This window comes from Pochonia chlamydosporia, chromosome 3, assembly GCF_001653235.2.
Source record: "Pochonia chlamydosporia 170 chromosome 3, whole genome shotgun sequence".
Lineage (NCBI taxonomy): Eukaryota > Fungi > Ascomycota > Sordariomycetes > Hypocreales > Clavicipitaceae > Pochonia > Pochonia chlamydosporia.
Genome location: NC_035792.1, coordinates 4050985 through 4065310, shown reverse-complemented (window position 1 = coordinate 4065310; position 14326 = coordinate 4050985). Strand labels below are relative to the sequence as shown.

At 51.3% G+C, this 14326-nt stretch overlaps 5 protein-coding genes across 5 annotated transcripts; 4 read left to right on the top strand and 1 right to left on the bottom strand.

Moving 5' to 3' along the window:
• Positions 1 to 2673: 2673 nt before the first annotated feature.
• On the bottom strand, positions 2674 to 2883 carry VFPPC_17659 (hypothetical protein; the record flags this gene model as incomplete). Its single annotated transcript, XM_022429350.1, has 1 exon — positions 2674 to 2883. One exon carries the CDS (start codon positions 2881 to 2883, stop codon positions 2674 to 2676), a length of 210 nt encoding a protein of 69 aa, XP_022285612.1.
• A 2627-nt stretch (positions 2884 to 5510) lies between these two features.
• VFPPC_17660 (hypothetical protein) lies at positions 5511 to 5888 on the top strand (the record flags this gene model as incomplete). Its single annotated transcript, XM_022429351.1, has 1 exon — positions 5511 to 5888. The coding sequence occupies one exon, from the start codon at positions 5511 to 5513 to the stop codon at positions 5886 to 5888; it is 378 nt and encodes a 125-aa protein (XP_022285611.1).
• A 970-nt stretch (positions 5889 to 6858) lies between these two features.
• VFPPC_17661 (hypothetical protein) lies at positions 6859 to 7347 on the top strand (the record flags this gene model as incomplete). The annotated part of the gene is made up of 1 exon (XM_018284313.2): positions 6859 to 7347. The coding sequence occupies one exon, from the start codon at positions 6859 to 6861 to the stop codon at positions 7345 to 7347; it is 489 nt and encodes a 162-aa protein (XP_018145754.2).
• A 2112-nt stretch (positions 7348 to 9459) lies between these two features.
• VFPPC_05063 (developmental regulator flbA) lies at positions 9460 to 12238 on the top strand (the record flags this gene model as incomplete). Its single annotated transcript, XM_018284312.1, has 3 exons — positions 9460 to 10116; positions 10600 to 11937; positions 12122 to 12238. The coding sequence occupies 3 exons, from the start codon at positions 9460 to 9462 to the stop codon at positions 12236 to 12238; spliced, it is 2112 nt and encodes a 703-aa protein (XP_018145753.1).
• Positions 12239 to 12886: 648 nt separating this feature from the next.
• VFPPC_15893 (hypothetical protein) lies at positions 12887 to 13072 on the top strand (the record flags this gene model as incomplete). The annotated part of the gene is made up of 1 exon (XM_018293646.1): positions 12887 to 13072. One exon carries the CDS (start codon positions 12887 to 12889, stop codon positions 13070 to 13072), a length of 186 nt encoding a protein of 61 aa, XP_018145752.1.
• Between the last annotated feature and the right edge of the window lie 1254 nt (positions 13073 to 14326).

Below are 14326 nucleotides of genomic sequence, written 5' to 3'. Positions count from 1 at the left end.
TTAGGACTGCAAGGCATGTTCAAGACACCTCTGTTCCTGGCTGCAAGTCTATCATTCGGACCCCAATAATGATGTATCGGCGGATGCCAGGCGGTACGCCATGCGAGGAATACCGCCTTCTACTTGATCGGTTACCTACCTAGGTAGTCTGGTGCCAGCTGATACCCGTCAGTGTGTGACGAGTTCAGAAACAAGTTTTGCCACTGGTATTTCTCCGGGTTTGGTCAACAGCAATTGCTCCAGGCGGTAATTGTTGCGCAGGCTTGTTTCCCCCTTTAAGCATTCATGTACGTCACACCAATCGACGGAGCGCACACTTTTGTTCCCTTGCCTAGTTCCTACGGCAGCGGTGGCAACAGCCTTATGTGTTCCCGCATCGAAGCACCAAGTGCTTTGGTGGTCGGCCGAGAGGTTCGGAGCGGCCGACATGGACCCAACCTGTCTTGCCAGTTCCCAGGCAGTGGCTTCATTAGGTCACCCGTCTGGTTCAGCAACTTTTGACTTTTTATACGGGGCTGCGCCAGCTGACGGATCTGGATGAGAACGGAGTATGGTTGAAGCATTGTGCGAAGAGGACCATTCTCCTGGAACTTAGAGTGTCTTGGCTGAAATGAGTACATGTCATTGAAGAACCCCCCACGCGAAGAGTCGAAAAAGGGCCCCAGCTCCTTGCGAACGACAGGAAAAAAATGCACAGAAATGCATATTCGCCCCGCTCTCGTACTCCTACCCAACCCAAACGTTGATCCATCTCGTCCGTGTTTGGAGTGGGGACCTTCAATTTTTTGACCCTCCCATTTATTTTTTTTAGTTGGCCGTACGGAGTATTGACATCTCCACCAGCTTGCTCGTGTGGACTGTTCACCAAGTGTATCTATCACAGCTCTATCATCCAGCCGATGCGACTCGTAAGATTGCCAGTCTTCTTGTACATTCTGTCATTCTCACCGTTGTGTGCACTAGCCGGTACCTAGGTACCTAGGTAGGTAGTAGCTAACAACCAGCTCCTGCTTGCTATAAAGCATTCAGTTGAAATGGCAATCACAGCCAGTCCAATACAGTACTTAAGTACGTCTTGGGAAACGTCAGATACTAAAAGGAAGGGGCAGAGAGCTCGGAGAGTTTCCTGATGCCATCAGATCCGTACGCGGCTGGTCTTGGACACGGGACATGGACACAGGAGGAAAGACCAGTTGACGTTCTTTCCATGGCTGGTGTCATTTTCTATTTTGTGGAGTCTGGTGGTGGACTTGATACATTTGATTGCGTTTGACTCGGCTATGGTGACTGGAAGCCTGACCTGACTCCCGAATCTCAAGAAATCTCGGGCCCTTTGCAATAATCATATCAGTCAACTTCCAACCAACTTCGTTGGGTCTCGTGTCTCGTATGTCCGAGGGACATGGGACATGCCATTACAGAAACAGAAACGTCACAACTTCTTGAACTGTCACATCGCTTGACGAGCTAAGCCGAATCCACCACGACAAACAAAGGCAAATAGCCAGTACCCAATTCAAGCCAGCCCTCAAACTATCGTCTCACTGCAGACCTTGACAGTCTCTACCCAAATCTGCAACTCATTGGTTCTCCACGCAGTCACCAGGTTTTTGAAGGACACGCCCCTTGACGTCGCACGATATGCTCCGATTCGCCCGAGGGGGACGTGTTGAGATGTTTCTTTGTATGCCTAATCCGGTATTTGAACAACTGAGTTTGCGGTCTATGCTTCAACACATTTGCCGCTGCTCTGTAAGCAAGAGTTTGCAAAAGACATCAAGTAAGCCCAGACATTCCGTGGCACTAATATGTCCGCGCCATGACAGGTGACCGATGGATCACCTTGTTTAGTTTTATGGTAGATTTCGCCGGTAAGCCAAACACCCGGTCCTATGGGCAATTACTATGCCAATGATTAGTCAATATGCAGAATGTGTTCTAGTCGGAGTGTCCAAGCACTTAGCCTTTGCCTCAGGGCGTGCGTGGTTGATCTGTAGTTCATCACAGCGCTGACTTTGTGAAACAGCACAAGCCATGACAAACATAATCAGTTACGTCCGTAAAACTGCATGAGGCAGCGTTATCCTGTTCAAATCATCGCTGAAATTGTGCTCAAAATTCTAATATACCTAGCAATTCAACCCTCGGCATATTGCGAGCGCAATAAATACCCACATGGAGCATTTGGGGTCAACTGGCTTCCTCAACAATAGATTCATCGCCTGCTCGGCTCAACCAGAGATATGCTGCGAAATGCATGGTAATCAATAGCCTGCACAAAGTGCTCTGTCTGCCATGTGGCAATCCTCCGCCAAGGCACATGTGCCACCAGCAGAAGTCCAAGATGGCTGGAATCCTGACTTCCCCAAGCATACCAAACCGGGAATGGTGCTATTTCGAGCCCAAGAAACACGTTCACAAACGGTTTTTCTTACCCATGACCCTGCAGTCTGCTGTGGTGTCTATGTATGCTCGGCAGCCACACCGGCCATGTGTCACCTACCCCCCTCTTCTCTTTCGGTGGCCGGGAAACTGTCGCAGTGGGCTCGCTTCAGTTGTTTCCACGGTTGTTTAGCCTCTCATAGTTCCCTTCCCATAAGTCCGCCAGGTTGGAGCTGACCATTGTTTCACGTATCTGGGGACGGCCAGAAGACCGAAGTGCGATTGTTGTTCTTATAATGGCAAGGCAAGCTTTACTGAAATAATGTCATCGGCCCGTATCTGAGTTATTGGAATGATTCCTCGATTCCTTCTTCGGTTCAGCATTGTTTTACCTTTTTGCTGCGCATGGACAGCCAGACAGGTGCGATCAAAGAAACGTTTGTGCGCTGCTTTCCAAGTGCTGATGAGACGCTTGTGCTCCCGGAACAACGAATCAATCATATCTGAGCCTCTAATAAATGCTCACTCGGAGCCATTTTGTTGATCCTAGGGCAAGGCAAAGGCCGCCACATCCGGGCTTGCTCTGAACACGACGGTGCGCACCCTTGGTTAAACAATGAGAAAAAAAAGAACTAGGCCCCAGCCAAGACGCAATATGTGAACGCTGACAGTCCAAGTAGCGATCAAAGTTGTATCCTCACAATCTGTGGACACGAGAAATGTTCCTTTGGTCATTGAAGTTGAGCTGAAGACTGCGCTGGGTATGAGCGTTCTCATCAAACCCCTGCCGCCGTCCAGCACAGACCCATGACAAACTTCTAGAACAAAGTCTACGGAGTATGAGGGGGCAATATTCTAATTTGCTAAACGGTTGGCGATACCCATTCCGTCACCTGACCCCTTAATGACCTATCTCTCGATCTTTTTCGCCTCCTGCGGTATGTGTTTGGCGTAACGCGTGAGACAGGTCAAGCTCTCCTGATTTAAAGGTTTAACCAATACATTGACGATTTCTTGCACATAGATTATCAACAAGGGCTAGTTTGAGATGCAGTGTGATTCAATACTTGAACCATTCGCCTGGGACAACAGGAGGAAAATAAGGCACTTAAGCCCAGTTGGCGGAATTTGTCTCTCGCAGATACAAGCCAAAGTACGTGGTCGTAATGGTGAGTTCTACTTTCTCATTGTAGCTTATCGAACATCAAATACTTGTGGTTCATTGTCGTTGATGGTGGCTCGCTGTGTGACCAACAGCGAAGTCGTGGTTGGTCCAGATTTCTTCCAAGACATGTGTTGGTTCCGGGTCAACGTTTATGGTTTCGTCTACGCACGAAAGACGGAGGTTTCAATTTCTTGTGCTGCAGTGCTGCAGTGCAACGGAACTCAGCATGCCTTGGCATGCCAAATAGCTCAAGGAGGACGGGACTTGCGGCGCCGACGGTATGGTCCCTAAATGCCCTCTTGCGGCATGAGAAAGCTGCCGGAAATTCCCCGACCACGCGTAAAATGAGTCGGATGTTGTGCAATTTCACAGTTCAAAAGAAAGCAAATATCTGACCACTGGAATTTGGAGCATCACGGCAGTGTATCGCGGAACTTGAACCCCACGCAAAACGGCTTGGCAGAGTCCCGGAAACTGGCCACGGAGTGTATGCAACAAGGCCAAAGCAGTTGAGCACAGTTCAGGCTTATTACTTCAGCAGCACCGAACATACATACCAAACTTTACACACAGTACCAAAATTCGGCAATGGTCCAGACTTGACATTTGAAACTGCTACCACCAGCACTGTTATCTGCGACCCACCCACTGTCATGCCATGCAACCACGACTGCCATACCACTTGTCCACTCTTCTCCGTCCGGAGTCAGTTGCGAAACGAGGGATGTCCGCTCGCTCAGTTTTGAGCTGCTTGACCCATGAGCCAGCTAGGCAGGGGACATGCTAAGGGATACCCAAAGCAGTCAAGGACTTGGGGAAGTGATCCCTGGAGCCATGCGCTGATCCAGGTGAAACTCGTGCCAGTCCACCAGTTCCGCTTTTTCGCCAAGCTCCAGGAAAGGATGGACCATGCTGTACTCCGTACTGCGCGTACATGTCTTCGAGCGACAAATGTCTACACCAGATGCACCCTTGCAGTACCACAGAGTATCTCTGCTTCGGATGGTATTGGGAATGAGACTTGTTGCCATCGTGTGACGCATGGTCCGTGGTCCTCGGTGGCCTGGGACAATTGATTTCATGGTCATCTGGTTTGCTTCCGCATGTTTGCTTGGCGAACGCTAGCACACAACATTGAAAAGCATAGCGCAGCACAGCACAGCACGGCATAGCGTGGTGCACCGGTCCGGAACCGCAGCTGCACCATGATCGGGCCAGATGCAGTGTTCCGCAATCGATGGTGTGGGTGAGATCAGTGATAGCTTTCCCGTGGGATTCCCGTGCGGAGGGGGACTGTTGAGTGTGTGGTTCGATTTGATGACTGGCCACAAGCAAGGTTTGGATCAAATGCCAGCAGAGCAGAGCCAGTGGCCAAGTGCAGGCACTGGGCTCAAGAAGACAAGACATCTGGAGGCCTGGCACATGCTTGGCAGCAAATGGCCAGTCCCGAACTGTATTCAATATTGTCTGGTGTACCGGTCACTGCCCGAGAGGACAAACTTCCCCCACTAAACCTTGTCATCCCAAGCGCTTATCGCCGAATTGCCATCAGCCACCACATCAACTCGAACGCCAGACTGGGTGCACTGGGACGTTCTGTCAATGTTCGGTGTCTCCATGTCATGCGATATGTCTAATACCGTTCAGGTTGCCAGGCTTGGCCCGAGCGATTCTGGGTCAGAAACATTGAAGCCACGGCTGAAACCAGAATGGCCCCAGAAAATGAGAAGAAAAGCAAAACCGCCGAGGCGTTCTCTTATCCCACGCACTTGCACAGCCAGACCTTTTCGCCGACGACTTGAGTCTGGTAGGCTTTTCGACAATTGCAGTTCGCTCGTCGCGCAGATATAGATTGGAACCGTACGGCTCAACTGCACGTGCCACTATGTCTTGCCACGTTACAAGTACTCCGTACGTACAACCAAAATGAGAGCAAACTGTCTTGGGCCAACGGGTTCGCGATATGGTGGGAATGATGCCATATGGCATGTGCGGGGAGCAGGGAGCTGCCTCATGTGTCCGTGTCCGTGTCCATGTCTGTGTGCTTCGCCAAACTGGTCTGGTGGATGCAGGTGATAAAACTGCCCCAGGACACAAAGCCAACCTATTTTATGAAATTCAGGCGGCATATGAGGAGGTTTGCGGTTCATACATTTCACTGCTTACGTGCAATATTGCGCAAGATGCAGCTGTGCTGATTGTTCTGTTGGTGCGATGCAAACCAGGCGAGGAAAATCGTACAGTAAAGCCAGGAGGTAGGCAACTGAAGCTGAAAGCTGCGAAAACAGAACCAATTTTTAAGCCTGCGCCAAGAAAAATGAAGATTCTGGAAAACTTTTGAGAAAAGAAACAGAATAATCCGCTGTCTCACCGATCCCATTCATGCCAAGTCCGAACTCGCTTCGACCAAGCCCATGGTACTCCCTCCACCTCCTTGACCACAACAGATCTTAAGCCTGGAGGTACTGTATGCTCGATGCTTCCGAAGAGATCAATGATGGGGTGGGAGGCTGGGCCACACTCGCAACACGGTACTCTTTCCGGTGGCAATGTCGGCTTCTCACTTGAGCTGTCTTTGAGTTCTCAGGTTGGTGCGAACCGTCATCATGTCATCAACTGAAACCTGTCCCAACATGTGCCGGGCACTGGGGCCCAAGTACCGGTTTTCGTCGTTACAAACACAATCTGCCTCGGCCGGACGTAGTGCATGCACAAACAAGCAGTTTGTCAACATATGCACGGGCTGGTTCACAGCATTGGCCGGCACATTGCCTCGTCCTGTGAAGACTGGGATGGTTGGCTCGGAGTTGCTGGCGCTGCTGCGCCTGGAGCCTGTAGTGCACTCATGATGTTTGCTGCCCTTTTTATTTCCTCTCTCTTCTTTTTTCCTTTTTGGCCTCCAGTCGTTCTCTTCCCCATCCATCCCCCGGGACTGCCTAGGTATACCGGCCATTAGCTGCCCGCAGGCTGACCAGACCGCGCCGAAATTGGGGTTTTCATCTGGTCTGGTCTGGTCTGGTTTGCACCGAGTACCTAGGTATGCAAAGTTAGAACTCAATTCGGATGGCATTTGAGTTAATGTTCGTCATGATCCATGCAAGTGTATCGGCAATGGCATTGTTCCAGCACCCCTGGCATCCCTGGCATCCCTGGCATCCCTGGCCACAATTTGTCCATTGCTAGCTTCGCGCTTGATTGGCTTGGACCTGCTGCAGATATTGCTTTCTTCCTCGCCAATTTGCCTTCCACGTTTTCTTTTAATGTCAACGGTATGGAGTAGCTATTCCACACCACCATTGTGGTTCTTTATTATGCCAACCCCAGTGATCAAATTCAAATGGACTGCACAGAGTCATCTGTCTGTCTGTTGCCTGCCGAGTGCCGCCGCCTCCGTGTCCGCGCATGCACTTGACCACTTTGACCCAGCCAATGGATTCCTCGCCCCTGGTCTCCCTTGTGTGAGGCGCTGGCAGGACGGTATGAAAATTTGCGTTCAAGGCAAGCGTAATAACTCCAGAAAAAGTTGTCCTGGGTTTGACGTCAAGACGGGCCAGGCTTGGCGGTGTTGGCTTGGTATGCCATTTGCGTGGCTCCAGACTATTGCTTCTTTTGCTTTTGTTCGCATTGTCCATGGCTTACGGCACCTGTACATACCCGTCCATAGAAGACAGGACAGGCCAGGCAAGGAGTCTCTCCGTCGTCAATATGCAGAGAGTTCTCATGTCAGTCCGGTCTGGCCTGGTCTGTCTGGTCCAGTCCGTGCCATAGTCAGCCAGACAGGCTGGATGGGCCAAGCCTGACCTGACGTGACCAGACCAGACCAGAGTGACTCAGGACGCTGCACTGGCGCTACATCTTTCCTGTCCATGTCAGCGGCTTTCTTTCGCGGCTGGAAGATCCAAGGACCGCGTGCCGGATTTTCATGTAGATGCTCAGTGTGGCATGAGTGAAGCGCAAACTGAGCCGGCAGGCAAATTTCGGGTTGAATGTGTCCATTCGCCCCAATTGGGACAAGCCTCGTTCATGCCGAGATAAACTTCGGTCTTGGTCTCTGGTGTTGAGCTTCATTGATGATGAATGGGAGGCCACCCAAAGCAATCAAATAAAACAGCGACCAGACTTCAATGTTGGCTCCAAGCCACCGTTCCAGTGCATACAAACTCGGACCAAGAGCCCACGAGGCAAACCGCCAAATCCTGTGTGACCCAACTGCGGCTGCTGTCCGTGCTGCTTACAGTGCACGAGACAGAACGGGAATACAGGCGTGCGTTTGATGCAGTTTTGTTGCATTGATGAGTACTGCGACTGCAGCTCGCTTTATTCCGTCTGGTCAACTGGAGTTGTCAAGGTGGTCGCCGCAATTGCCATGAACATGAAGTGACAAGCAGAAATTGGCATGAGCATGGACCAAAATTGGCTCGAGTATCCGAGCAAGCAGTCAATGGTCAACTGGTGCTGGTTAATATCCCCCAGTGCCCCTCGTGCTATATTTCAGTCTTGCTCTCCTCACGTTGCCCAGCTACTTATTAAGAATGTGGAAGGTGCGAGCTAGCCTTTTAGTTACCAGTGAGTGTACGGAGTATGGTCTGGTCTGGTCTGGCCTGGTTGCACCGTACCCAAGTACATGACGACATGGGGGGGCATTGTACCAGACTGCACTGCACCTTTGCAGTCTTCACCAGTCATTGTTGTTCAATATTCAGTCCGGATCTAGACGTCAACTGGTCGGTCAGTTCAATCCCTCAACTTCACAATATTGCCTTCAAGAAACAGACCAGGAACGGACTCAGAGCAACTGAAGCAAACCAAACTACTCAGATTGACCAGACATTCAATGTTCATGTACATAATGCATCCCCCCGCTCGCCCACCAAACCTTGTCAAACCAGACATAGACCAGACCCATTTGAACCTGTCTGGCCCATGCCGGTCCCACGCCATCGTCAGTCTTGCCACGAGCTCAACCACGCGGCCACGCCCCTCCCCCTCGTCAGGCCAGGCCCCAGTCAGTCCAGTGGTCTGCTTTGGTCAAGTGAAGTCAAGTCAAGTCATGGCACTGGGTCAAGTCAATTCAATTTGCTCCGTGTCCACGTCCCTCACTGGTCTGGCTGGCAGCCCAGCGCTGCTCGCTCACTTAAGCAAGTGACTTAAACCCATGCCCATGTCCACGCCCACGCCCACGCCCACGGCCCCGTCCCACAACAAGAAGTCGAAGTCCCAAGTCGGAAGTATCTTCTACCTGGGTCCCCTGGACGCCTTCCACCTTTTCTAGCCTGCACCACCGGAGACCTCACGCAGTCCATGGAGCATTCTTCTTAGCCTTTTGCATGGGCGTGGGACATGGGGCTGGGGGGTTGCGAGGGCACGGAGCACGGAGCACGGAGCACGGAGTTTGGCATACATGTACATACATCAATGAGAGAGCATGGTAATGGCATGGCAAGGGCATGGGCATGGACATGGGGCTGGGCGTGGAGCAAGCAGCACGAGTTGAGTCTGATTGACCTTCTGTGCCATCTCGCCATCGCCTTTCTCGCCGCCCGCCCACTCTGTCGCCGCCAGTCCTGGTCAAGTCTGGCCTAGTCAAGTCAAGTCAAGTCAAGGCTGGTCCTGCTCAACTTGAGTCGCTTCAAATTCTCTCCATACACACCCCCCTTGAGTGACTACTGTGGACTTGACGCTGGCCGCTCGGCGCTCGTCGCTCGACTTGACTCCAGTCTCCAGTTTCCAGTCTCCAGTCATTCATTCACTCACTCGCTCACACTCGAGACCAGAAAGGCTAGAGACCAGGCCCTGACCATCCTCTCTCCAGTCCCCAATCTTGTGCTCGTCCCACGCCGTCCGTTTTGTCTTTTATTTCAACTTTCCCATCGCCGTCACCACCCTTCTCTAACCTTTTTTTGCTTCGTCAGATGGCCGCTCTGTCGCATCGCCCCCCGACCGAAGCCGATACTCACTCCCAAGCTTCCAAGACGGATCACAACACTTACCACAACCAAGACAATCACACCCCGCTATCCAAGCAATTCGCAACCACACCTCGATCCTCCATCTCGACGTCAGACCGCTTGCCGGCCGATCTCACAGCTGTGCCCGTCTCCTCCCACCACCAACGACATTCGAGCACTCCTTCCACGGCTTCATTCACCAAAGCCCAGCGTTCTGGCAGCAGTCTCTTCACTCGAGCCGCCGCTGCTTTGGATCGAACTCAGAACGCAATCGCCAGCATATCTGAGCCTGTCCTCCGGCCACGACAGTCCAACTCGGCACTTGCTGCTCGCCTGTCTTTGCAATCCATTTCTGCACCCAATTCAGAGCCTTCAAGCCCGGCCCGAACAGCTGGATCTGCCCGGACGCATTCTACCAGCGCCTCGTTGACCTCTGCCTCGAGGGCCGAAATCAAAGTGGTGCCGCCAACAGCTCAGGCGAACGATCCGCCTTCGCAACCATACCACGAGACGGATCCAAGCCTGCCCGCGCCTATAAGGTTGACGGCCGCTGACAAAAAGATGCATCAAACATCGTCGCGCTTACTGCGCATGACTGACGATGATCGACCGTTCACAAGGGTACGTTGCCTACTAACTCGGTTCTTTATGCCATACTCCCCCTCCCACAGCTCGCTTTTGACTGCCTTTGTCGATGTTTCATTTTATTTTATTTCCCCCCCCTTCAGTGGGGAGGGGACTTGGCATAATCTTCAGTCTTACCCCCTGCCTTACTGCATTGGAGAGACCTGCATTTTGATGTCAGGAAAAAAGCAAGAATGCGATTGCTGTCAGATTGAGTTGGCCTCAGTTCGAACAGTGACGAGGTGGAAATCTCTGTGGAGTGACCACATTTCGCTTCTCATTATTGTCAGGCTCATTCACTCACCTGAGTGCTCACTAATTGACCTCAATGGACTCTTGCTCAGACCTTTCTATCCCCCAGCCGCCCTGTAATGCAGAGCCTCATCTGAATAGGCCAAAGACTTGTTCAATTAGTTCTTGCTTTTATCCTATCTGAGGAGGTTTAGTGGCCACTGTACTAACTGTCTTCACCAAAAACAGGATTTTAAAGACTTATTCGCAACTCTCATTGTCAGCCTGCTCCCTCTCTCTGCACACCGTGTCCGGTTGTCAAAAGTTGAATACACCTTCCTCTCTGAAGATGCCATCAACAATCTTGGCTCGCTAAAATTCTCACAATCAAACCGCATGCCTGATCCCAAGGACCCCTCAAGAATTGTAACCACGACGACAACGACAACCTTTTCCATGGCAAAGGACATGGCCAGATCCATTTGCCAACGTTTCGTGGAAGCACGCTTCATTGAATCAGCAGATGGTAAATACCAGCAGGTTTACAACATGAAAGGCTCTGTATGGCAATTGACTCCCAAGGGCATCACCGTGTTGGACCGTTTCTGCTCCAGGAACGGCATTCAACAGAAACAGGTTGTCGAGCTGGCCAGTATGAGCTCCGCTCAGTTGGTCATTCTGGAACGTGACCAACAAACTGACAAGCTTCTGCACGATTGGGGTACTGTTGAGGTCATCTTTCGCCGATTTGTCGGCACGGATGGACGGAATGTCAAGGCGAGCGTCGCCACCGCCGACTCCGACTCCCTCCACGACTACAAGGATGGACTCACTGGTGTCAAAATGGCAGCGGAGCGCAAGGTTAATGGTAAAACCTACAAGGATACATTCACAGGCAAGGCCACCACGGACTGGTTGATGGATTGTTCTACCATTGTCGACCGTCGTGAGACTATCGAAATCGCGTCATTGTTCGTCGAGTATGACTTGATGGAGCCTGTTGTGCAAGACCGGGCTTTTATGTCGCAGAAGACGGGATATAACCTGTTTCAGCCCACTAAACACGCCATATACCAGCTTACGGCACGTGGTAAGGAACTGATTAGCGGAAGCGGTTCCAGGGGTCGTGCTTCGGAGAGCGAGAATGGCACCGGCTCTCAGCGAAACGGCATTACAAGAGATTCCAACACGCAGAGATTGGAGAAGATCCTGAACGACGCAGCCCTTCGCCTTCTCTTTCGAGAAAATCTACGGGAAACCCACTGCGAGGAGAACCTGTCATTCTACAAGGACGTTGGGGAATTCGTTCGGAGCTGCAAGGCTGCCATTCGCCAAGCCCAAAAGACACCAAGCGCGGGTTCTATGGACACCATCAAGGAGATTATGGCTCAAGCCTACGGTATTTACAACGCCTTCTTGGCTCCCGGATCACCTTGCGAGCTCAATATCGACCACCAACTGCGTAACAGTTTGGCCACTAGAATGACCAAGGCTGTGGGCCAAGACAACACCATGATTGAAACGTTGCAAGAGGTTACAGCTCTGTTCGAAGATGCGCAGAATGCAGTTTTCAAGCTCATGGCTAGCGTAAGTCTCTATCCTGACCTTGAAGCGTTGTTCTAGGTCTACTTTGACTTTCCCCAGTGCGCTTTGTCGCAATTTTTACGCCCTTTTTTTGTTCAATACAGCCCTTACCCACAGGTGCATTCTATTCGGAAACCGTGATAAACGGCGTCAGACAGCTACAGACAGGCTAACATTTGTGGTGCAGGATTCGGTACCAAAATTTCTTCGCAACACCAAATACGAGCAGCAACTCAGGAACTACGATCTCGACATGTCGGCCCGTGTACCCGAGCGGAGCCAAAGTCGTTCTAACCGCAAATAAGTCAAAGTTTCCTCACTGGGCTCAGCAGATTGGCTGTGCAAGCTGTTGGGAACTTGAGGCGGTCGGCAAACTTTCAGGGCTGCTGCTGCTTTGAGTTGGGTCAGTCGCGAGTCATGGCGGCTCGATAAAGTTTCGTTATACGCTTGCGTCGGCAAACCAGCATTTTCCACCATTCACGAGTGCGGCTGCCATTTTCGCTTTCACATGGTCATTTTTTTTTATCACGAGATGTTCTAGATTCGAGAAGTTATACCTCTGCATCAATCGGTGTTTTTGCGTCATTTTCGGAATTACATACTATTCTCTTATTTTTCTTTCTCCGTTCGTCCCCTCATTTTTGTTACCTCCATTACAATACCACCAGCAAGTCGCATTTGCGGGTCTCGTCTTCTGGCACGTCTGGTGCAAGGACAAGCAGCTAGCTGCAGCGTCCGGTGGCAATACATTGTCTATGAGTACCATAGGTACTTGGCATGATGGTGCCTCTTGTATAGAGTTGGCTGCATTGCGCTTACCATTGCGGCCCTGATTCTTGCCTTTTTGTTGCAAGTTCCTTTTTTTTTCCTTTCCATTTTTACAGGCATTTTGTGGCGACGGCCTGGACGGGTCCTGGTCGCCTTGTTAGCTATGTCTTTGTCTTGATTGGAAATGAAGACGGCGTTAAGGGAAAACGAGCATAGAAGGGCTACTTCGCCTTTTGGGGGACAAAAGGTCTGGTACAACAAAGGGATGGCATGCGCTGATATTGCCTTGCGAGGCGTCGGGCCATTTGTGGCCACAGTGAGACCAGAGACATTTGATGTATTTACCTTACTGGTTGGGGGTCCATTCTAGGTTTTCCGCGTGGGTGAGGTCTGTTGCGTCTGGTGCGAGTGGTCAGTCCTAACCGTTCAGTTGTTTGCCGCCTGGGCAGAAGATTTGATAGAAAACTCGACAAGGTTGCGAAGGGCGGACATCACATCGCGGTACAGCACAGCACAGCACGGTACGCAGTAGACCAGACACAAACAGCACAACTTGGCTTGAGCGGTGGAGACTGAACCAGACATGCTCCGTAGACTGGAGCGAAGCTGCGGTGGCGGTTCTGGCGGTCGCCGTCAAGGAAGAGAACGGCCAGGCCAAAGCAATTAGGAAACGCAACTCGAGGCTAGCTTTGCCAGCCCGCAAGCCATCAACAACCAGACCCTTTTCGCATCAATATCGGTTCAGCGCAACTGTCGGATAGAAGGGGGGGAGAGCACATGAGTGGCGGACTGGACTGGACAGGGTGGTCGGAGAAGGCTTCGGTAGCGGAGGGCGCAACACGAAACGGTCAGCCAGCCATTCATTTTGCCTTTAGTGGTTGTGCCTTGTTCTTTGGCGATGACCCGAAAGCCGAGCTGGTCGGTTTCCTCTTCCCCGCGGCGCCACCAGCAATTCAGGCAATTGAGGCAGAGAGGCAATCAAACAAGGCTTGGATTGCGTTGCATTGCACGTACTCCACACACCAGACCGTGCACCGGATACCGGACACCGGACACTGGACATAGAAACCAGACATGTATGTAAATAAATAGGTACAATATCAAGACTCAGGGTCTACCAGCATGCTATGCTATGCTTGGCAGAAGGCGGTGCGTGGAGGCCGATCCGATACATAGATTTAGCAGATGCATCAATGGAAACTAGACGGGCGGCCCTGGGCCGTTGTCAGGTTCGCCAGTAGTGGAATTTCTTCAAAAGCAGATGAGATTAGACGTTTTCGACCTGGACAGGATGAATGTGCTAAAGAGTGTCGATTGTCTCAGACAGTGATGAGGACTCGGCGAGGTACAGCATGTAATTTGGTGGGCTGAAGAGTTTCAGCTGAGCCTCGGGAACCACATGCAACCAGACGATGTATTATTTACTCTGTAACTACTGAGGTGCTCTCTCACCTGTTTTCGGACCTTTAAATAAGTAATTATGTGTGTACGTGCTTGACATGACTAACTTGGCCAGCCTGGTCATTTTTACTGTGTAAGTATGTGTGCTTTTGACCCCCGACTCACTTGGCACTTGAGTACTTATACACACAAGTAAAACGTGCACATCAAAATATCACAACGG